The 24,142-nt window shown below is 45.6% G+C and overlaps 1 protein-coding gene and 1 long non-coding RNA gene across 3 annotated transcripts in view; one reads left to right on the top strand and one right to left on the bottom strand.

Moving 5' to 3' along the window:
- The window catches only part of Stmn2 (stathmin 2), a 47,908-nt gene extending 45,325 nt beyond the window's left edge, over positions 1 to 2,583 (top strand). For both annotated transcript variants that reach the window (XM_021632310.2, XM_060385798.1), the window contains exon 5: positions 2,348 to 2,583. In XM_021632310.2, the coding sequence (XP_021487985.1) occupies positions 2,348 to 2,407 (60 nt within the window). In that variant the 3' untranslated portion in view covers positions 2,408 to 2,583. The remainder of the gene's footprint in view (positions 1 to 2,347) is intronic.
- A 62-nt stretch (positions 2,584 to 2,645) lies between these two features.
- Positions 2,646 to 13,598, bottom strand: LOC132654743 (uncharacterized). The gene is made up of 2 exons (XR_009592445.1): positions 13,318 to 13,598; positions 2,646 to 5,864 (listed from the first exon to the last, which is right to left on the bottom strand). It is a non-coding gene; the product is annotated as an uncharacterized LOC132654743 (long non-coding RNA).
- Between the last annotated feature and the right edge of the window lie 10,544 nt (positions 13,599 to 24,142).

Below are 24,142 nucleotides of genomic sequence, written 5' to 3'. Positions count from 1 at the left end.
AGCCAAAGAGGGCTCTGCTGCATCTGTGCCAATTTCCCCACATTTCCAAACACAACTTGATTTCTCTACATATGCCTTTTTTCCTTCTCTTTGTTTTTTTTTTCAATATCTATGAAAGGCTGGTTTAAACCAGTTAAGTTACATTGCTTTCACATCCTTCACTAGGTCTACTTCCTGCTTCCACTAATTTAGAACTTTGGAGGAAGCGCAGGGTATATGACACTTTTTACACCTCCTACAGTCTAAATTTGAGGTGGGGATGCACTTTCTTGTTCATAATATAACTAATGCTGAATCCAACCACCTGCTGGTTATATGAGCTTAGAAAAGTTACCCAGCCTTCCTGTGCTTTCAATTTTTCATCGAAATGTAAAATGCTGTGAGGATTAAGGTAACTAATCTGAGCAAAATCTGTATGGATATAGTTGTGGTACGCACATTAAGTGACAAATATGTGCTCGGTGTTATGCTATTAAAAAAAAACTGTAAGCACAGACACCTTGACATTGGAAGAGTTTAATAGTAAGATTTATTTCATAGATGTTCAAAATCATTGAGCGTGAATTGAAGAAACTATATGAGGAGAAAAGCAATTTTTAAATGTTCTAAATAGGAAATAAATAATATAACTAGTAATTAGCATTTCAAAATTCAATTCAACAGCCATTTAGACCTTTATGCAAAACCATGTGCCTATGGTCATCCAATTAGAAGCATCAAGTAAAAAACCCTGCACCCACCTTTTCTCCATCAGCTCTCTCCTTAGAAAGTTCACTTCCCAGCCCTAGTGTCTTTATTAGTAAAGTTTCCTTATGCAAATGAATACCCAGCAACAACATACAATGTGCCAAGCAAGAAATGGCGCAGTCAAAACCATCCATCGCCACAGCCAAGCTGACAAGAACTGGAGTTCTCCTGTTTAGAACCGTGTGACCGCCTTATTCAAGGGACGGTTTGATTTTCGCAAATGTTCAGATGCAGAATGCAACTGTATTGGTTTGCGGTCTCGTGAAAAGCCGTTACGCAGCAGGGATGGCCGTGACAGGCCTGAGAGCATCTGCTTGCAGTCTCTACCAACGGCCATGCAAGGCTAGGAACCCCAGGCCTTCCAGGGAGCATGGAAAGATGATTCTGCTGGACTGACCAGGCCAGTGTGCGCCAGAGAGTGCAGCACAGCATTAAAAACGCTGCTGACTAGAGTTCAGAAAGGCCTTCACCAAGAAGGTGTTAGAAAGAAGTACCAACACCCCCTTTCTGAATCTCAGTTTTCCTAAGTGCCCATGGGCAAGCCCAGAATCCTTAAAAATAGTCAAAAAAAAAAAAAAGGGAGGTGGGAGGAAATACAATTAAGATGATCAGGAAACCAAAAATGTTATATGTTATTGCCAGTCTCAGAATTTATACAGAAGTCAATGTATTCAATATTTTCTCCTTTTGTTTTTTACTTTATATTTTTAAAAATTTTTTACAATGTATTTGCTTTGTATCCCAGCTGTAGTCCTCTCCCTTGTCTCCTCCCAGTCCTATTCTCCCTCCCTCTTCTCCCCCTATGCCTCTTCCCTAGTCCCCTGATAGGGGAGGTCCGCCTAGCCTATCAGGTCTCATCAGGACTGGCTGCATTGTCTTCCTCTGTGGCCTGGCAAGGCTGTACCCTTCAGGGGGAAGTGATCAAAGAGCCAGCCCTGAGACCATGTCCCTGCTTCCCTTACTAGGGAACCCACTTGGAGACTGAGCCTCCTGTGAGCTTCCTCTGAACAGGGGGTCTAGGTCCTCTCCATGTATGGTCCTTGGTTGGTACATCGGTCTCTGCAGGCCCTCCAAGCCTCGATTTGTTGGCTTTGCTGTTCTCCTTGTGAAGCTCCTGTCCCTTCCGGATCCTTCTAGCCCCCTTTTAAAATGTTCTTAATAATCATTTGACATTTTGATCATAGTTTAAACAAAGAACAAAGGTGGTGGTGGTGGTGGTGGTGGTGGTGGTGGTGGTGGTGGTGGTGGTGCTGTCGCTGTGCTGTCCAGGATTAGGGTACAATTCCTCGGTAAAAGGTTTGCCTATAACTTACAAGATGCTTGGTTCCAGGGTTGCTCACCAGAAAAGGATGGTGGCACATGAGGAGGGGGATATAGGTTAATAAAGATATGTGTGTCTTGTCATCTTCTCTGCTGTGATGTTCCCTGGGCCCACCTTTTCCTTGCGCAGTGAAGAAAATTCCTTTAGGAATTCCTGTCTTTAGGCGGAAATTATTGGGTAGGGTTATGTCTGGCCAAGCGTGACCAGCGAAGGCTAAGGGGGCTCTCCTGGTTCTCTAGAGCACGTGGACTGACCTCTTCTGCCTTCGCTGTTTTCTAGGAGAGGCACGCCGCAGAGGTACGCAGGAACAAGGAGCTGCAGGTCGAACTCTCTGGCTGAAGCAGTGGCGGGTACGGCACGCCCCTCCCGTAGTAAATCCCCCTGCCTATATTATAACAGATCATGCGATATCAGTACGGGAAATGTATGACATGGTTTAAAAAGAACTCATTATTAAAAACAAATCAAAACAAAACAAAACAAAAAAACAGAATCAAAAATAAAATACAAATCAATGCAGTCTCTTTGCAGAATGTTTTGCTTGATGTTTAAAAAGTACCTTGGATCTTATTTTGTAAATATTTACATTTTTGTTAAAAAATACAAGTATTGCATTATGCAAGTTATTTCATAATCTTACATGTCCTGTAACAGGCTTTTGATGTTGTGTCTTTCCACTCCAATGAACTTGCTAGGTCTGTTCTTTATGAAGCTCCCCGTGTTGAACTCCAGTCCCTGCCCTTTTTCATTCTAACGGAAAAATGAGGTCAGTAGACAGTCTATGGTGCTAGAAATCCACCATTGCCTAATGACCTAGATGACCCCACCATCTCTGAGCTTGACCAAGACCACACCTAGATCACAGGTACTGTGTCTCCATGTGAACCTCCACATTCGTCTGCTCGTCGCCTGCTTCCTGCCTAGAAACCACAGAGCCAGGCTAAGGGAAACCACCATTCATAGCACTCACTTCTACTCATGGGTTCCGTGCTGTGCTGCAAATGCGTTTGGGTTTCAGAAAGAGAAGGGTGGGAAGACGGATCTGAGCTCAGTCAGGTTAGAAGCAAGGGGCTGAACCTTCTAAAGTGCTGCGCACGAATATAGAGCCAGAGAGTTCAAGCAGCCGTGAAACCGTTCTTCATGAAGCGGGCTTACTTCTCTTCTTTCAGTTCTTTGGATGGAATGAATTACTTAGCGTGCCGGGTGGCTTATTTGTGGATGCCATGGGTGATGATGTTCATTTTAAGCTTTTGCCTGTAGTACAAGCACATGATGCTACTGAATATTTTTCCACTTGGAGACTGTGAGCTGGTTGTTGCATTAAAAACACAAACAAAAGTCACAAACACTGTGGACTTTTACTCAAGCTGGTCTTTCTTCCCCAGTGTAGGGCAAGACTGCCTGCAAACAAGACCAAATCACTCCATCTGTGATGCCGATGAAGTTAAGGGGGGGCCTAGGCAGGGCGCTTGTGCCAACTAAAAGAATCAGCAGGTACCCAGCATAAATACCTATTGCAGTTTTGAAATCGTTTCTCCCTCGACTCCCAACTCCTGAAGGTTGCTGCCTGCATATTTACTCTTCATTAGTGCTATTTTCCTGTATGTCATTGTGAGCAAGCTGTGATGAATAAAGAATTGGAGTTCTGTGAACTAATAACGGTTCGGTCTGGTCTCTCGGCCCTGTACGCTCTGACCCTGGCGTTCGGATTGTAGTAGGTAGGATGTCTCTCGGATTGAGCAGTGTCATGAGCACAGAGGCAGTAATGAGTTCGGGGGAAGCCAGTGGCCTGCTGGTTGACTTGCTTTGTGAAGCAGCCGGCCACTTCTTTCTCCTTCCCTTGGACGGCCCATCACAGTGGGGAAGGCCTTCAACCTGCTCCCTTTACCAACAGGCAGAGTGGAAGAGCAACTGAAGGCCCAGGCTAGTATGAGGAATCAAGCCTCATTCCAGGCATTGTGGGGTTCCTGGCACCACCCCAATTCTCTCATGCTGCTCACAGGACACCCCCAGCCTGGCCGTCTGTTAAGGTGAGACTTCCCTGCCACGCTGCCACACTGTGTCCTGCCAATGAGCACACCTCACACATGGGCACAGCAGGCTCCTGCCAGTGACCCACATGGGTGTCACAGGAGCAGAGGATCGGCATCCAGTTTGAGCAGAAAGTCATAAATAATTGAAACAGTGCAGATTTATAAATAAGTAAATCGGGCTGTCGCCGGCAAGAACAGCAGCTAAGTGTAAGGTGGAGGCCACCTGGTCTTTATCTTGGATGTCCTTTAACACTGTATAACACTGAATCAATGATGTGTGTGCTTGTTTGTTTGTTTGTTGTTGTTTTGAGACAGGGTTCCCTATGTAGCCTTGGCTAGACTGGAACTCCCTATGTAGACCAGGCTAGTCTTAAACTCACTATCTGCTTCTGCCTCCCAAGGGGTTGCAAGGCTACACAGTGAGGACCTGTGTTTAAAAAAAAAAATACACACAAATTTTTAAACCTTTTTGGATTTTTTGTTTTTGTTTTTGTTTTTGTTTTCTGTGTGTGGTGTTTTGCCTACCTGTATGTGTGCAGTGCCTGAGGAAGCCAGAAGAGGGTGCGAGAGAGATCTCCACGGGCTGAGTGTGAACCACCAGGGCAATGCTAGGAGTCGAAGCTGGTTGCTCCAGCCCAGTGCACGGGCTTTTTAATAGTGGCACTCGAGATTATCACAGGGCAAGGTCTTTCTAGCACACCTCCAGTTCAATGCCTGACTCTCACAACTCACCTCTTTACTGGATATTCTCCAGCAAATACTTCCCAAATCTCATTTCTCTGGTGAGGACAAATTCTGTCTATGAAGTCACTGAGACCAGTGGCCCTCAAAGTCATTTTGAGGGCTTGTCAATAGCAGACGGCTCAGTTGCTAGCATGCATTGGGCCCTGGGTTTGATCTTCAGCACTGGAAAACAAAGGGACGCAAAGACTGGATGGCTGACTTCCACCTCTGGAATGTATCCCTGAGCTTGTGCCTTGAAGCCACAGTGTTCATTGCTGCCACAGTGTTCTCCCAAGCCTCACCATAAATGTGCTGCTCCAGCTGTGTGGAGGAGTCCCAGGGGCTGTGTGGAGGAGTCCCAGGAATTCCAGGAGTCACAGAGGGTATCTGGTTCAGTTGTGGTATGGTCTGTGATGATCAGGGGGTGGCAGGGAACTCAGGCAGTCCCGTTCATACAGGTAAAGAAAGTGTGGAGGCAGGAGACGCCAGGGCAGAGCATGGTAAGAAACAGGAGAGGCCAACAGACGACTTTGCATCTCATGCCACACATTGACTCAGAAAGCCTCACAGCATCTGCGGTTTCTCCAGCCCCTTCACAAATGAACTAATTGCTCTTTGTGGGAGTGATGCCCTTTAGTGAAGTACCCAGTGCATGGCCTGAACCCACTTATAGATTTTCTTTTAACACACTCTTGCTTTGGTGAATGATGTGTTGAAGTTGTGTAAATGCCACTGAGGCGTTCTGTGAGAATTCATGAAGTCCCATTGGCCTGAGGAGCCGCTCATCTCTCCCGAGTCTTCCATACCCACAAACGTACACAACAACCACGTGTCACCAAATACCACTCTCTCCTCTGGAGCCTATGCTCCAGAAAATCTACCAGAACTAAACAAATACCTAGGGCCGTCAACCAGGAAAGTTTTGTTTTAGCTCATGGTCTTGAGGTTTCATCCCATGATTGCTTGATTCCTTTGACGCTAGAGCCCATGGAAAAGCAGCATGGAATGGCAGCTGTGTGAAACAAAGCAGAATTGCTCACCTAGGAAGGAGAGACAGAGAGATCCCATCAGGCCCCATTTTTGTCAGGACCAAGCTTTTAACACAAGAAACCTAGGGGACCATTCCAGACCCAAACTTAAGTGTCTGCCTGTGGGCTCTTTCCCCAACCACCTTCACATGTCAGTGGAGAAAACAGAGTTCAAAAATGTGCCCACAGGCTTGATGACACCATCCACTGTTCTGCTGAGGAAAAGAACCTGGAGAGCAAGACATGGAGTCCTTGGCTTTAATGACCAGCACAAACATCCCAGGCCATTTGTTAGAAACTGCAGAGACAAATTCAGAGCCCAAAACAAACCTTGGCAAACCTCAGCATTTCCTTGGACTCCTCCCTGTGCCCATTATCATCTCCAAGGGGTTGGCAAGTAGCATCTGTCAGCCCTTCACCTCATCCTTCATCCTGTGTTCTCCTGAATTTCACAACTACTGCCTCCACCAGGTCCTCTTGGGCTCTTACGGCCATCCCGGCACACCTCTGCCCCAGTCTGCAGCCATCTTTGCACACAGCTCCGGTATTTCTGCCACTTCACTACCCTCCCCTTCCTACACAGGATGACACTAAAATGATCCATGAGTCCCTCTTCCCCCTTGCACAGGACTCGGCACTTTGACGCATGAGATGTGGTCTTTTGGGCCTCCATGCCCATGCCGTGCTCTGCATAGAATTATGTGCACTCCAAGCCAAGACATGATGAAAGTCTGGGTCAGGCTCTGATCTCAAAATGATTTTTTTTATCACAATGAATTAAAACCACAATATTTTACTTGCCACCCCTGAGACATATCTAACACGGCTCGGTGTGGACTTATGTCTGTGCCAGCCCTCACTCAGGAACCAAAGGCCAAAGGAGCTGATTTTGCTGGTCACTGTAGAGAAGGGAAATTGCAAGCATGACTTGTCAAGCACTGCCTGTTCCAAAGCTTCTGCTCTGAAGTGGCACACATGCGCGTGCACACACACACATGCGCACACACAGCAAGTGCTGTGAGCCCATTCACCATCAAGCAGACAAGAAGGCTCACCCCCATCACGCTCCTAGGAAGAAAAGCAAGAATGCTCAGTGAGCTGAATCAGTGGCCACCACCCTGCTGGTCGCCAAATGTTCAGCTCATCAACACTGTTCTCCAGATAGAAAACCACCACGTCCCATTTAGTCACGCATCAAGCTCACTGTGGGGACCTCACAGCCCCATCCCCCTTCCTACCTCCATCGGCACCTGAGTTCTAGGGACAAGCCTTCCTCTTCAGTCTGGCTGCATTTGAAATCACCTAGGAAGTGCAACTTAGGGTGTGTCTGTGAGGTTGTTTCCAGACACGCTCCAGTCCGATTTAAATCCAGGCAACACCCCGGCACAGGCTTGGCTTCCCAGACTGAATAAAAGTGTGGAAAAGAGGAAGCTGAGTGCCAGTGTTCTGCCCGATTCCTGCCCGCAGGAACAATGTTACCAACACCCACCCACTCCTGGCACCGTTCCTTCCCTACCGCCCATGAGACCGTACGTACCCTCCAGCCATGAACCAAGGCAAACCCTGCCTTCCTTTGGTTGCTTAGTTAAGATGCTTTGCCACTCCAAAAAGTAACTAACATTGTACTCTTGACCAAAAAAAAACCTTAAGTTACCATCCCCTACACATTATACCCAGTGGTCAGATGGGTGAAGTGAAACAGGGCAAGCACACAGCCGTGATTGCTCTAAGACGCCCAGCACTGAGCAGGGCAAGCAAATAGCCATTCGAAAGGTACATGAATGACACGGTGCCTGTCATTCATGTCATTCCACAGTCACGGGGGAGCCTCAGATGTCTGTCTGTCTTCCATCCTCTTTGAAGTGGGGTCTCTTGTTATCAGCTAGCTGACCCCTGAATTTACAGGGATTCTTCCATCTCCTCCCCTTATCTTGCCATCAGGATGCTGGCATGACAGGTGACCTTAGATGGGTCCTGGGGATCCGAACCCTGATCCTCAGGCTTGCAAAGCAAGCACTGTACCCACTGAGCCATCTCCCCAGCTCCCTGCTCTGCCCTCTTAACTAATCTTCCTGGCCCTTTATTCCTCATATCTATATCTACAGGGGCATCAAGAAATATGCCACCTTGGCATCTAGGTAACTATTTCTGCCTATTTGCTACCCAGCAAGCTCGAATATCTAAGGGTCATTCTGTTTTCACTGGTTGTCATTTTAGCACAGATCCCAGCAGAAAACAGGAAAGAGATAGCACCTTACAAAAATTAAGTAAGGAAGAGTTCATGACAGTTCTAGCAGAGATGGCTAGTCAAGAAAAGCCGTGCAGGCTATGGAAGCGCCTGGGAAGTACAAGAAGCAAGAACCCCTCCCAACTCTGTCTAAAGATGTAGAGCTCTGTTCTGCAAACGGGAATGCAAGCTCTAGCAGAGGCAAACCCGCAAGGGTGTGGAAAAGAAAGACAAGACTGGCGGGGATTGGGGAGGTCGCAGATTCCTCCTTTGCTTTAATCACAGCCTCGCCAAATGCGGCCAAAACACAGAGAAAAAAAAAAGCCTGTGGATGGATGCTCTGTGCAGAGCTCAGCTTCTGAGGCTGTGCGGGATGAAGAAAGGCGGAGAACACGGGAGAGACGGAGCATGCTCCCCGCGGGACAGACCGCAGACTTTTTCAGCTGCCAGCAGGAATGACAACTGATCCTCTCCCACTCGGCTGTCAGGCTGTCATCGCTGCTGCGGACTGAGTAGCTCCGGGTTTCAGTCCTCTCCAGCTTGTACTTGCCCTGTACCTGGAGGAAGCTGTGCACAGCGCCACCCAAAGGAGACAGGAGGCATGGCTGAGAAACGAGTTCTGTGGTTTTACTACGGGCTAAGAAATAAAATGGCATCTTTTCGCCATCTTAGCGGTTTCCTCTCCAGCTGCAACATCCCCCAATCCTACGGCATACATTGAAAGGGGTAAGAATTGTTTCTCTGAATCTTTCAACAGCTTTCAGTTTCTCAAACCCCCAATGCCAAAGAAACTAATCACACGTGACATAGAAGGGGAGACCTGAGCTGAATGAACTATTGAGGTCAGAGGCTAAAGGCCGGGCCGGCTGAACTCCTTCCCTTGTTTGTCTGGATGGTGGCTCTACAATCATCAGCATTCTTTTAAAGGGGAACAGAAAAAGAAATGTGAAAGGAAACTTTCATGTGAACTCATACTCTTATGCAAAACGGTGTCTGCCACCTCTGTTGGTGAGAGTTTCCTAACACACCAGGCCTTTGAGGGTTCCTATGGGTGTCATACAGGGGAGCAAAGAGACAGGAATGAAAACCCAGTTCAGACTGACTTCATAACCTGGATCAGACTTCAGGAAGTCTAATAACAGCTTTATTCCCAATGTATCTAAGCCCGGTAAAATTGGGGGAAAATTTTCCTGGTGCGATACACTTCCCATTGCATAAGGAAGTGTAATTACATTGAGATTCAACCCAGGGTAGTGTTATTTCTTCCATGAAGATGGGATCTAGAGATAGGTTAACCTATGCAAGCTGAAGGGCCTAAGGGCCTGCCCTGGTCTTGGTCATACAGATAGCACTGGGGTCATTTGGGCTATTGGCCACCTCTGGTCCTGGTTATAGGAGCTCGTATGGCCTGGCCCAATAGCCAGATAACACATATCATCAGGCTATTCATCACCTCCAATTCCCAGCTTTCTGGGTGAAAGAGCAGGTTTTCTTTCCCATTGGAAAAACAGTCCTGTATGCTTAACATTCCTGGTTTCTGTGGAGATCTGTGGGTGCAAGGATCTTCATCCTATGTTTCCCACACGGTCCTACAGGCCACAGCTCAGTTTACTAGCTGACCACTAACCTGGAATACTAGGGAAGAATCCATTTACGTCCGTGGTGCCCCTACAGAAACCTTTTCAAACTTGTTCATGAAATGACTCACCTCCGGCCCTAAATAACATTTAAATAAATGTACCAACTCAGTGATTGTGGTGAAGCCAGACCACACGAACTCAGTGTCAACCCTTCAAAATTATCCCTTTTCCTCCCTTTGTGCCTGCTCAACTCTTCAATGGTTACCACCTTTCACTATCTAGTTAAGTCTCCTTGTACCAAGAGACAAGGATATGAAGACCCTAATGGAGACCAAATCCAGGACCGACAGCACCTCTCTACTTTTGTGTTTTGTTCATTTTTTTTTACCTTGATTGGCATATACTCATTGAAAAAAAAAGTAGCAGCTTTAATCAAGAGATTCTCATGTAAGTCTATCATGTACACTGCCACTTGTCCCTTCCTCCTCCTTTGCTCTCTTCCAGGCCCCTCCCTCTCCCATTGGTACCTTTTCTTCCCAAAGGATTCTTCATTTTCGAGTCTTGTAATCCTTCTAGTCTATAGTATACACGTAAATCTTGTATTCCTCCTAATCTATAGTCTACACGTAAGAGAACACATGGAGTTGTCTTTCCGGACATATCTCCAGTTCTATTCATTTTTCTACAGATAACATCATTTTCCTTCCTAAGAGCTGACTAATAGCCAGTCGTGGACACCACATAGTCTCCATTCATCTGCTGGCAGGTACCTGTGCTGATTGTATACTTCTGAGACAATAAAGCATGGCTGCTTTATGGACCGAAGTGCTCTAGGCAGTAATTGTCATTAGAGTTTAGAAACAAAAAAGTTAAACACATGAGAAACAAAACTGTATTTCCTAAAACAGTGTTCACATGGGAGAATTTAATTCAAACTGCAGTTACAATGTGTATAAAATTTAGAATATAAGAAAGCAGCCAGATGTGATGAACCATGCCTTTAATCCCAGGATTCAGGAGGCAGAGGCAGGCAGATCTCTGCAAGCACAAAACCACAGCCTGGTCTCCATAGCAAGTTTCAGGGCCACCAAGAATACATAGGGAAACCCTGTGTCAACAAACAAACAAACAAAACAAAACAAAACTAACAATAATAATTAATTAATTAAATTAAAGTTAAAACAAGTGTGACTAAAGGTTGTGGTGTACAGAAAAATATTAATTCATTGTCAAAAATAAGTAAATATAGATGAGCTGGCTGATACATCTCACTGGCCAACCTTATGCAGACTGTGAGTGGGAAACTATACACCAAGCAAGCGAAGCAGGAGACAAGCAGTAACGGTCACTCTCATGTCTGAAAAACTAGGACAAAATTGTCAGGAAGAGATACAGAAAACCAGTCCAAATCAATAAATGGATCAATACACCAAAAATATAAGATAGCAAATATTTATACATCAAATATTGGTGTACCCAGTTTCAGAAAGCACTACTGGCTGGACATAAAGAGGCAGATAGGTACAGGTAAAATGACAGCGGGTTTTCCCATGCCCCACTGTCCTGAATAAATAGATGACACCGACAAAAAAAAAAAAAAAAAAAAAAAAAGCCAACAAAGAAACCCAGAGCTAAACTGTCCATTAAATGGACTTGATAGCTATCTGCAAACCTGCCATAGTAATGTATTTATACATTACTATGATGCCTATACATAGTAATGTATACCCATTATACCTACAAATCAAGGGAGTAGAAGCAAGAGGAGTTCAAGGTCATACAGAATGTTTGAGGCAACCCTGGGCTACATGAGACCCTACCCCAAAACAACAAACATAGACATCCATAGAATACTCCATCCACAGCATCAGAGTGAGCATTCTTAGCAGCTGACAGAACAGTCTCCAAACCAGATCACATTGAAGGTCCTATAAAAAGTCTTAGCAAGTATAAAAGGAGCTAAAATGTTTCTTGTACCCTATCAGAGAATAATGGGTGGGGGGCGGGGGGGGCTAGAAGTCAGTAGAAGATGCCAAAGCTACACAACTCAGGGAGAAAACTGTAAAGTTCCTGGAAGCCAGTGAAAAAAAAAACACAAGCTTTTTACACACAGCAAAGGCTAGTCTCAGAGGAAAGCCTAACTACAGAGTTCACACACAAAAATCAGGGAGAATGAAGCTAATAACCCAAAGACCCACCTCAAAGTCTCAGGGAACAACAAAGCTAAACCCAGAGCTAGCAAATGGGAAAAAAAATAGACACATGTTTTTATATTTTTAAAAGAAAAACAAAAAGGTGACTCTCCACCCTATTTCAATCCTATTGGAGGATTTCCCTACTCATCTTAGCCAGGCTCTGGAAACCGGTTCTCTTCCTCCACCTCCCACTCACCCCTTAATCTACCACCATCTGCCTCTCTTCTCACCTCCCCCCCCATGAAGCTGCTCCCACAAGTGCTAATGACCTCAGTTGTTTTCCACATGGCAGAGCTTCTAAATAGCTTCTAAATCTGACCCATGGGGACTCAAACTTGGCCTATACAGACCTACTTAATTCAGGCCTGTTATCTTCCCCCAAAGCATCCTGTGCAAAAAAAAAAAAAAACGTTTCACGGTCAATTGTTTCCAGCTTTCAGGCTTAGGTTCAAGCTGTACCAATCTCATCCTCTCTTCATAAACTCTCCCCTCTGATGAACAATGACAGGATATCAAATCTCTATGTCCCTTTGAGTCATTGAACTCACTATCTTAATTGCTCCATCAGTCTATGAGCTTGCAGGACCTTCTGGCGAGGGAAACAGCGTATTTCTCCATCTTGATGATGGCCATGCGTCATACTCTGACCAGCAGGGTAACCGTAGATCTGATATTTGGGTTAGAACTTTAAATGTTAAGAAGTCTGACGGCTAACATCCCCGATGGTCTAACATAAGAGCATAGCCTAAGGAACCTTCTGAAACAATGAGAGTGAAGAGAAATGTGGAGCAGATCTGGACCCAGCAAAAGCCTGGCACTAAGCCTGGCTGACCAACAGCCTGCAAAGAAAATATTCCAGAAAGTAAGTCTGTGTCGGGATAACCCATAGAATGTTGATAGACTGCAGACGAGAGTAAATGGCTGCTACGAAAGGACTTAGGTTGCAGCCAGTACATTAGAACATTTGGTAACTATTACTTATGAAATGCTTCATATTATTATAATTTCTGTTGGCTGAGCTGCTTTTATTCATTTAACTGTAATCTCCCCTGAGATAGTCTCTACCTTTTCGTTGAACCCCTACCATTTAACAAGTGTTCAACCCATACAGACCTTCCATACGGAGTAGCTAAATGAGTGAAGAAAATGAATTAATGTATTCAAATGAGAAAGCTACTCGGTGTAAAAGTTGACTACAGATAAGTGGCACGTTCTCTCATTTCTCCACAGTCTAATAGTGTATGCTTGCTTTTACGCTGCTTGACTTAAGCTTTGTATCATACAAAGTACTAATCTTTTTTAACATTTATTTACTTTGTTTTGTCCTCGATCATTTTTACCACTTTAACACGACTTCCTAGGGGACAAAGGTCCCAGATTTTGAACCTTTGGAGGATATCTTTGAAATTCTAAGCCACACGTAAACTGTAACAGTACCCACTGACCATCTTTCTATCACTCACCTGTTTGACCTTTCATCCGATGCTACAGATCAGCTATGCAGGTGGTTCCTTCCATTCCCCAGCAGCCAGGCCCCACTCAGCATCTCGGATAGACTGCTTCAGGGACTTCCTCTTTGCCAGAAGTTTATCATTCTATTATTTCTTCTGGGTGGATCAAAGAGTTAACTGTCCCCACAAGCTTCACTCCGAAGCAGTATTTCTAAGACAGTGGCTCTGCTCACATTCCGACATTTCTTCCTTTTCCTTCTCTCATCATCTCTTGGTTTTAACTCATTTCAAATAGCTTTCTGAAAGGTATGTCAAAGAGAGAGAGATAACTGCATTACTAAGATTCTTTTGGAAGCTTCATTAGAAATTTAATTTTTAAGCCTGTCTGTGAGAATACCACTGCTCTAAAATGAGGACCCATATATCATCAATTTTGGAACATAATACAAATAAATATATTTCCACCGACCATTTTGAAGCCAAAATATACTACATTTACTCTCTAAACCACACACATCCACTCTGATGAGGGAACACACGGCAAAACACAACGATAAGAATCAGTTAGAACTGCAAACAGCTGTGGGCAGTTTCCATACATGATCTACTCATTAACAAGCATTCATTCAGCAACAAGGTTCTGCTTATAGGCTTTTTCATTGTCCCCAGCGAGATGAACAATACACTATAAAGGAAACGATGAGGCGAAATAGAATACCTCAAGATTTCCCCCAGCACTTACTGTCTCGGGTGCCTACCAGGACACTTCGGCTGTTTGCACATTTGGTATGAAATTGATGGTTACAAAGGAAAGCACGTTGTAATTGTTTAAGATTTACCATTTTTGCTGGTCTAACTGGAAGTCTACATGTAGAACAATGCAAATAGATCCATACTTATCACCCTGCACAAAATTAAAATCCAAGTGGATCAAAGACCTCAACATAAAACTAGACACACTAAACTGCTTAGAAGAAAAAGTGGGGAATACCCTTGAACTCATTGGCACAGTAGACAACTTCCTGAACAGAACACCAACAGCACAAGCTCTAAGAGCAACAATCAATAAATGGGACCTCATGAAACTGAAAAGCTTCTGTAAAGCAAAGGACACTGTTATCAGAACAAAACAACAGTCTACAGATTGGGAAAAGATCTTCACCAACCCTATATCTGACAGGGGGCTAATATCCAGTATATATAAAGAACTAAAGAAGTTAAACAGCAAAAAATCAAGTAATCCAATTAAAAAATGGGGAACAGAGCTAAACAGAGAATTCTCTGCAGAGGAATATCGAATGGCAGAGAAACACTTAAAGAAATGCTCAACCTCACTAGCCATCAGGGAAATGCAAATCAAAACAATCCTAAGATTTCACCTTACACCCATCAGAATGGCTAAGATCAAAAACTCAAGAGACAACACATGCTGGAGAGGTTGTGGAGAAAGGGGAACCCTCCTCCACTGCTAGTGGGAATGTAAACTTGTACAACCACTCTGGAAAGCAATCTGGGGCTTTCTCAGACAACTAGGAATAGTGCTTCCTCAAGATCCAGCTATACCACTCCTAGGCATATACCCAAAAGATTCTCAAGTACACAATAAGGACATTTGCTCAACCATGTTTGTAGCAGCCTTATTTGTAATAGCCAGAAGCTGGAAACAGCCCAGATGCCCCTCAGTGGAGGAATGGATGCACAAATTGTGGTATATCTACACAATGGAATATTACTCAGCAATAAAAAACAAGGAAATCACGACATTTGCAGGTAAATGATGGGATCTGGAAAAGATCATCCTGAGTGAGCTATCCCAGAAGCAGAGGGATGCACACGGTATATACTCACTCATATAGACATATAATATAGGATAAACCTACTAAAATCTGTACACCTAAAGAAACTAATCAAGAGGGAAGACTCTTGCTAAAATGCTCAATCCCTATCCAGAAAAGCAAACCAGCTGGACATCAGAAGAAGGAGAAAAGGGAAAAAGTCAGGAGCCTGACACAGAGGACCTCTGAAAAGCTCTGCCCTGCAGACTATCAATGTAGATACTGAGACTTATGGGCAACCTTTGGGCAGAGTGCAGGGAATCTTAGGAAAGAAGTGGGAAACAGTAAGATCTGGAGAGGACAGGAACTCCATAAGAGCAACAGAACCAAAAAATCTGAGCACAGGGTTCTTTCCTGAGACTGCTATTCCAACCAAGGACTATGCATGGAGATAACCTAAGACCCCTGCACAGATGTAGCCCATGGCAGTTCAGTATCCCAGTGGGTTCCATTGTGATAAGAACAGGGACTCTCTCTGACATGAACTGATTGGCGTGCTCTTAATTACCTCCCCCTGAGGGGGAAGCAGCATTACCAGGCCACAGAAGAGGACAAGGCAGCCACTCCTGATGAGACCTAATTGACTAGGATCAGAAGGAAGGAAAAGAAGTCCTCCCCTATCAGTGGACTTGGGGAGGTGCATGCATGCAGGGGGTAGAGGAAGGGAGGGATTGGGACGGGAGGAGGGAGAGAACCACGGTGGGGGAGATACAAAGTGAGTAAAGTGTAATTAATATAGAAAAATTTAAAAAAAGATTTACCATTTTATGTTTATGAATAAATTGATTTTTTTCTCTCATATATTGTATCCCCTCCTTCCTCCCCTCACAGACTCTTCTCTCCCAGACCCTCCCCTTTTGGCCCCTTCCTCTCCCCTCCCCTCTCCCATTCACTCCTCCATTTCCCTTCAGACAGGGAAGGGAAGGGCAGGCCTTCCAGGGCTATCAACCAAACATGACTTATCAAGTTGCTGTAAGACTAGGCACAAAACTTCATATCCAGGTTGGAAGAGGCAGCCCATTGGGGGGGAAGGGCCCCATAGCAAACAAAAGAGTCAGAGACACTCCCACTCCCCCCGTTAGGAGTCCCACAAGAAGACCAAGCTACACAAGCATAGCATATATGCAGAGGGCCTAGGTCAGACCCATGCAGGCTCTCTGACTGTCAGCTCAGTCTCCGTAAGCCCCCATGGGCCCAGGTTAGCTGATTCTGTGGGGTTTGCTACGGTGTCCATGACCTCTATGGCTCCTACAAGACTTCCTCACCTTCTTCCACAAGATTCCCCGAGTTCTGCTGAACTCTGGGTGGCCGTACCTGTGTCCATCAGTTGCTGGATGAAACCTCTCCGCTGAGAATTATGCTAGGCTCCTGCCTGTCTCTGAGTATAATAGAATATCATTAGGAATCACTTTACTGACTTTTTTTTGAAGGGGGGTGGAGAGGCTGGTCATGGTTTTTTGTTTTTTGTGGGAGTCCGGATTGGCCTGGCCCTCATATAACAGAGAATTTCATAGGCTACTATAAAGGGCAAATGACATCTCTCATAAGGATGTTTTTTTTTATTTTTTTATCTTTTTTAATATTACAGTTTATTAACTTTGTATCCCAGCTGTATCCCGCTCTCTCATTCCCTCCCAATCCCACCCTCCCTCGCTCATCTCCTCCCTGCCCCTTCACCAACAGCACAGGCTCTAAGAGCAACAATCAATAAATGGGACCTCATGAAACTGAAAAGCTTCTGTAAAGCAGAAGATACTGTTGTCAGAACAAAACGACAGCCTACAGACCGGGAAAGGATCTTCACCAACCCTATATCTGACAGAGGGCTGATATCCAGAATATATAAAGAACTCAAAAAGTTAAAAAGGAACAAATCAAGCAATCCAATAAAAAAATGGGGTACAGAGCTAAAGAGAATTCTCAGTAGAGGAATACAGAATGGCAGAGAAACACTTAAAGAAATGCTCAGTGTCCTTAGTTATCAGGGAAATGCAAATCAAAACGACCCACAGATTTCACCTGATACCCATCAGAATGGCTAAGATCAAAAACTCAAGTGACAACACATGCTGGAGAGGTTGTGGAGAAAGGGAACCCTCCTCCATTGCTTGTGGGAATGCAAACTTGTACAACCACTTTGGAAATCAAGCTGGTCATGTTTGATTCTGTAAGACCTGGGGTCTCACAGCTCAGGAGTTCAAGATCGTGCCCTTCCCAGAAACTCCCCCAGACCAAGACTCGTTGCAAAAGCAAGAGGTTTATTAACCATTGTGCAATGGGGTCACCCCTGCTGGTCAGCAAAGAGTGGCACCGGGAGACAAAGGCCTTTAGGTTTTTAAAAGAAAAAATGCGGGAAATTTGAAGTTGCAGTTTTGACAATTTAGGATTGGATGAGGAAGCTATAAAGTAAGATAATTGGTTAGTCTTAGGTGCTCAAGCTTGGCCAGTCCTGCCAAGTGTGGCTGCAACTGCAATTGAAGGTGGGGTGGTTAGTTCATCCTTGAAGATTTGGCTGGAGGTCAGGAGCTACTCAGAAGAAGGATTGAGGCCATCTGGGTTCGTTGCTAAGAAACACTATCTTGAAGACAGGGTCTGGTCCTTCTTTTGCTGAGTGAAGGTCATTGCTTGCCTGCTTTTTCTTATATCTGTCCTCACAGACAGGGTCACATTCCTCCATTCTCTGGAAAGGTACTAGGAGGCTTTAGCTTAACCTGGACCTAAAACTCAAAACTATAGGCTTTAGAAGACATATAGGTTACAAAGTTAGCCTAACCCTTTCAATTCTGTCCTAAGTCACATCCTTGGGTTCCTGAAATTTGCCACTGATTGCTCTGTGATTTGACAGCCACAACATCTAACAACATGCCATGTTCATGGCCGGAACCTAATGAATCCTGCGAAGTGAGCGAATGAACAAAACGAATGGCTGAAAGGAAGACAACACAGAAGCCTTCTTATTGCTTTCGCATTTTATTCATTTTCACTTTTAAAATTATTCCTTTGAGAAGTCCATGCAATGGATTTCTATCACAGTCACCCTCCACTCCTTCCCCATCTCCCCTAAACCCGCTCCTACCATCCCACCTGCCTCCAAACTTGTGTCCTTTCTTTATTAACCTATACAATTTAATTTTGTGCCGTCCATATACTTCCTTTGTGCCATCCATACACTTCCGGGTGTGGAATCACCCATTGGAGTGTTGACTTACCAGGGTCACACCCTGAAAGAAACGTTCTCACCCTCGCCCTAAAGTTTCCAGCCACCAGCGGCGCCTCAGCTATGGACAGGGGCTCATGATCACCTCCCCCTCCATGACTGACCTGTGTCTGGCTAGAACTTGCTTTTGTCTTGTACGCGCTATAACAACAGCTGCGATTCACGTCCTGCTGTGTCCAGAACACAGTGTTTTGTTGCACTCGTCCACTGCCTCTGACCCTTATGCTCTCACTGCTCCTCTGTCATGAGGATCCCTATGCCTTGAAAAAGTCATAGGAAAGCCTGCCACCATAGAAGCTTCTAGCACAGAGAGAGACAGCGACAGAGACAGACATAGAGACTTTAAATAGTTGCCTGATAGTAGGGGAGCAATAACCATCCTGGACAGCGTAAGTATTAAATAAAAGGCTTGCGCTAGGAATGTGTTACCTCCTTTGGGGTTGTGTGGTCAGTGGGGTTCCATAGACCCCCCGACATTATAGGCTGTTTCCATTGCTCTTGGTCACTCTCCAGAGCCTGTTAGTAGGACCCCACTGCTGAAGCTGTAGAACACGGGAAAATCAAGCTGGTTCTCACCTGGAAACCTTAGTCCTGCTGGCTAGCTCTCATGGTGCTGTCAGGTGCTGTGCATCCTACTGAAGAAGAAAAGCAGTCAACAGTCTAAACAGCCTACCCACCGGTGAGCTACAACGATGACCAACCCGACAAGACGCCCCGCTGGCGGTGGGACTGTTGTGGCAGTAACCAACCATTTTCTCATTAGGTTTAGAGCCCCCCCTTAAAAAAAATGGACCCAAGAGCCTGTGGACACACAAGCCCTGCTCAATGGACATAGCTTTAAACCTACTGCAATTGACGCATCTCTGTACCCGTTAAGTTAGTGCGTCATTCAGCTGTCATCATAGAAACTTCTTTTTGAAGTAGATGACAAACTACCACAAATGAACACAGAGACCCAGTTATAATCTCCAGAGACTAAAAAACTGTAGTGTTCTTCCCTAAATTGTGATGTGTTCTCCCGTACACAAAGCCACAGCGTTCTCTCCGCTTCAGCTCTGATGCCATCATCTGCTCCCGTGACCATCTTTAGTTCATTCTTGTTCTTAGTAACTTTCTCACACCCTGTGCATCAGTGCATAGAAATGGACCTTGACCTTTGAGACTCGTCCGTTTTCTTCTGTAGACAGAACTCTAAGAAGCAAATGTGACTACTTCCTTCTCCAACAGTGGCTGCCACTGACCCACAGATAGGAAAACACAGCATCCAGCCCTGCCAACGATCTGTGTTCTCCTTCCCTGCTGCGCTTTCCACCATCTTGAGCTTCTTCCTCCAACACTGCTAACTAGACAGCGGCCACAGCCCTCCATAACCAGGTCCTCGGCTGGCTTGACCCCTTCCCACCACCTGTACTAACTTTCCCCCTTCCTCCTGCTTTTCAGATTCTAGTGGCCCCCTTTGGGAAGCTCTGTTCCCTCCTGTACGCCCCTTTCCGAGCCACTATACACAGCTACCACGGTGAAACTGAAATCCTTATCCTTATTCCGTGAACCTTCCAGAAGGGTGTTAAGTACCAGCTGCTTGGATAGACACTGACTAGACAACAGTAACTGCATGGAAATGAGCTTTCCCAGACTTCACTCTCTGGACTTACGAGGGGAAACGACAGTAAATAAACAACCACGCAAATGACGCAAATCACAGCCAGTTAGGAAAACAGGGAAAGAGCAAATGTTCTGAAAATCCTCTCTGAAGCAGTGGCAGAATGGCATGCACACAGTAGGCACTGTTTCCTCCAAAGCGGTGGCACAATGCCCGGCACACAGTAGGAACTCACTTAGTCTCCCTAACCACTGGGCAGGACAGTAGAGTCTCAGAAGAGTGTTAAGTAGACACCTGGAACACACAGTAGTGCTGTGAGGAGAGCACAGCGTTGGGGAAGAAATTATGATGGATGGCGATGGGGAGAGGCTGGTCCATCGCCTTTCAGCTCGCTTCCCCTTCAGGACCAACGGTGAGATCCCTTTGCGCCACCAGGGGGCAGTGTTCGATCACAGGTGATGAGCGCTCCGCTGACGTAGGCACCGGACTCTTCCCGGAAACAGAGGACTGGAAGAAGAGTGTTATTCACTCCCTCCACCTCTCTAACAACACCGGGTCCTCAAAGGCGGTAAGACTCCTGGTGGGATTAAGATCTATTAGAGCGGAATGCGTTCGTATTCAGAGTTCCGAAATTAGTCGTATGTGACGGAACAAACGCCCACTTCCTGGTCATTTTCCAGCTCCATCACTCACTCCGAGATAGGTCCCAGCAGGTATTCATGATAGGTGCAAAGGAGCCTTCCGGTTCCCCTACGGCGTTTATGCTGTTTGAGCGCTTCCAGTTGCTGATTCCTTCCTGCTGAATAGCCTTGTTTAGCCTCATCTTAGGTTATTCAGACAGACGAGGGAGGCAATTACCGTTTCTTGCCTGGCAGTTAGGAAGACACGGCTGCTCGCTGCTGGCTGGCAGAGTGGAAAGAGCCCTCTGCCAGCCACTCCTGGCACAATGCCATTTTCCGGCAAAACTCGATGAGCAGGTGCTTTCCAGGGTGTATCACTGAAAACACCCCAAGATGTGACTCCTGACAGAGATGCAGGTCCTGGTCAGCCTCAGCGACACCCTTACTCGGAAGATCTCATAGGAGGGACAAGACACTGATCCAGGAAGTAAAATGCCATAAAAGGTGGGAGGAAATGAGCCAAGCTTTGCTTCCTGGTTATTCAATCAAAGCTACTCACTAAACAGCATGTGTGAGCTGGGAAAGCGATGTAGAACAGATTCCTTGTCCCTAGGAACTGGAGCCGGATTGTTTTTCAAATAGGAATAGCAGTGTAACAGAGCCTGTTTCTGTGGCAGCGTTAGTTCACTGAACAATCAGTCACTGGGTACCAAATGTGAGTGTGATATGAAAGGGGGTGTGAAAGATGCTGAGGCACAGAGCTTGGCGGCCTACGCCAGCAGTCCCAGACTCAGGAGAATGAGGCAGCAGGTTGATTCCCACACCAGCCCGGGGCCACGTGGTAAGACTGTCTCCTCTCAACTTAAAAAGAAGAGAATGACTGTTGTTTATTAATTCTCCCAATTACTAGTAATGGACCACATATGTTAAATGACAGAGCTATGAACAAGCCAGATGCCCGGCAGACTTGTAAATAAATTGTTTATTTTTAACACTGTGTGTGTATGTGTGTTGTGCTGTTTTACTGAACTATTTGTTTACAGGCAGTCGCGTTTACAGGCAGTCGCGTAAGTTATCTAAAGGATGCGTCGATATTGACAGGAGCTAGATAGTTAGAGTTCTCTAGAGAAGCAATGAACAGTGCTAATAAAGCAGTGCTAATAAAGGCATTTACTAGAACATCTTGCAAAGAGTACGCACAATGGCTGCTTGAGCCTGAGAGCCACTAGTTGTTCAGACCTCAGCTGAATGGTACTTTCAGTCTGGTGCTAAAAACCTAGAAGTGTCTCAGTAGGAAAAGCACATTGAAAGGCTGAAGATGTCGGGTTCTGATGTCAGCAGCACATGAAAGACATCTGATGAAGATGGCCCGATTGCTGAAATCTTCGGAAAGCGCTTTCCAGGAATGTCTGCATTAATCTAGAGCAACAGGCAGGGAAATGAGGGGGTCACTGGAAGTAGAATAGTCGTCTCCTTTTAAGACAGGGTCTCTGAAGTGGCATGGAACTAGTCTCAGTCTCCAGGATGCTAGAATTAGGTGTGCACGTCTCCATGCCTGACCCTAAATCATTTCATTTCTCCAGTTCCTTCCCAGTGTGCCATAAGCATTATACATTCCAGGCAAATACCCTGCCACTCTGCTGTACCCCTGGCCCTTGTTCTTCCAGTCTTTGTGTGAGGTGGAGTTTGCAGCATGCCATAGCCAGCATGGAGACAATGGAAGATGGCCTTCGGTGTTGGTCCTTGACTTCCACATCTTTGGAGCTAGAGTTTCTCATTGTTCACTACCACCCATAGCAGACTAAGTCTATCATGGATTCTGTGGTCTCCATTTCCCATGTTCCCATCCAAGTGTGGGGGTTGCAGACCCCATGTGCTACTGCATCAGACTGTTATGTGCACTCTGGACATCCTAACTTAGGTCATCAGCTTACTCAGCAAGCTGGAGCCACTGAACCATCTCCCCAGCCCTTAATCTCCTATTCTTAAAAAATTCATAGCAGCTGTGAGGACGCTATCAGAGACCAGCCTGAGTAAAAGAAGCTGTAGGCTAAAATGCGGCATCTGGAGGCCGAATCTATCTAGAATCATAATAAAAATAGAAAGATACTGTGGTGATAGGATGCAAAGCATAGTTAAGAGATGAGGAAATCGAGATGAGGGAGACACATGGAAGGTTAGCATAATTTAGAGAGTGAAGAATATAAAAGGGGTCATCTCTCTTCACAGAGATGAAGAGCCTCCAAAATTAGCATCCGGCAGAAGAGAAGCTAAGCTGCCATGAGGATGGCTAATGTTACATGCCAGCTCTGTGCTGCATTCAGTCCTCAGCACTGTGCTTTACACAGTTCTTCAGCTCTCGCCAGAGCCTTGTGTCATTCTTACTGCCATCGACAGACGAGGCAATGGGCAAGCAGAGTTCTACAGCAGTGTGCTCAATGCGACTGAGCCGGTGTTGGAAGGACCCTGCTGTTTGAGGTTGCAGTCTTTTCAGTCCCGATAGTCTTTCTGAACTCAGTGTTAGGTACAGGACTCCCTCTCCCCAGCAGGACCTCCTACTCTGCCTGACTTCAGCTAGAGAAATGTCTTTAGACATAGACGCCCCTAACCACATTTGATATATGGCCTCTGACACAGCTGCCTGCCAGCTCTCCCCTCCCTGTGCCTATATAAGTAGGTATTGTGTTCCAATTCTTATGATAGGAGGGTGCTCTTTTATGCAAATCAAGCATCCTTGAATGAAGTGCCTAGTTCTAACCAATTGTGCATGCCTGGATTAAAGTTGAACTAGCTCCCTGAACTGGTTCCTAGATTGGTCATTCTCTATTGTGATCACAGCTTTCCAAGCCCTGTGTCTCGCTCTGTTCCTCCTGCCTTCGTGGGCTGGTGGCCAACAGCCCATCTGGGAGGAGAAGAACCACAGCTGGCAAGTTGTGGAAGTCTGTGCTGCCTGCGTCCTCCATCACCTTCCTCCCAGATACTCAGCTCTCCCAAGCCTGGACCTGCCCTCAGAACGCAGACATCTGCATCTTTTCTGTCACCACCAGGGACAGAAACACGCTGTTTTCAAGGACAACGGCTTTGTTCCCTAAGCAGTGCTAACAAAGGCAACGCTAAGTCTGTCTTACCATCAGGTGGAAACACTGCTCAGAAAGCCAGCCTGGCTTAGGAAACACACAAGTCTAGTCCTTGTGGAACCCACTTGTTCCCTGTGATATCCTCAGAAGACTTCTCTCACCCCCAAGAGCTCCACACCTACCATCTGAGATCACCGCTTTCCAGCCTGGCCCAGATCTGCTAAAGACATCTTTAAAACACATAACTCAGGAGACAACAGGGACCTGCACACACATGTTCATCGTGGCGCCGTCCGCATTAGCCGAGGCATGGAACAGCTTGACCGCCTAGCAATGGATAAATAAATAAAAAGGACAGAGAGACACAGCAGGGTTTTTTCATCGATAAAGAAGAGTGGAATCGCATTAGCTGTGGGAAGTAAAACAAGCCAGACTCAGAAATAGAAATAGTTTTTCTTTCATATGTGGAATCTAGATTCAAAATATTA

This window comes from Meriones unguiculatus, chromosome 6, assembly GCF_030254825.1.
Source record: "Meriones unguiculatus strain TT.TT164.6M chromosome 6, Bangor_MerUng_6.1, whole genome shotgun sequence".
NCBI classification, from domain to species: Eukaryota; Metazoa; Chordata; class Mammalia; order Rodentia; family Muridae; genus Meriones; species Meriones unguiculatus.
This window is presented reverse-complemented; position numbering and strand designations above follow the sequence as displayed.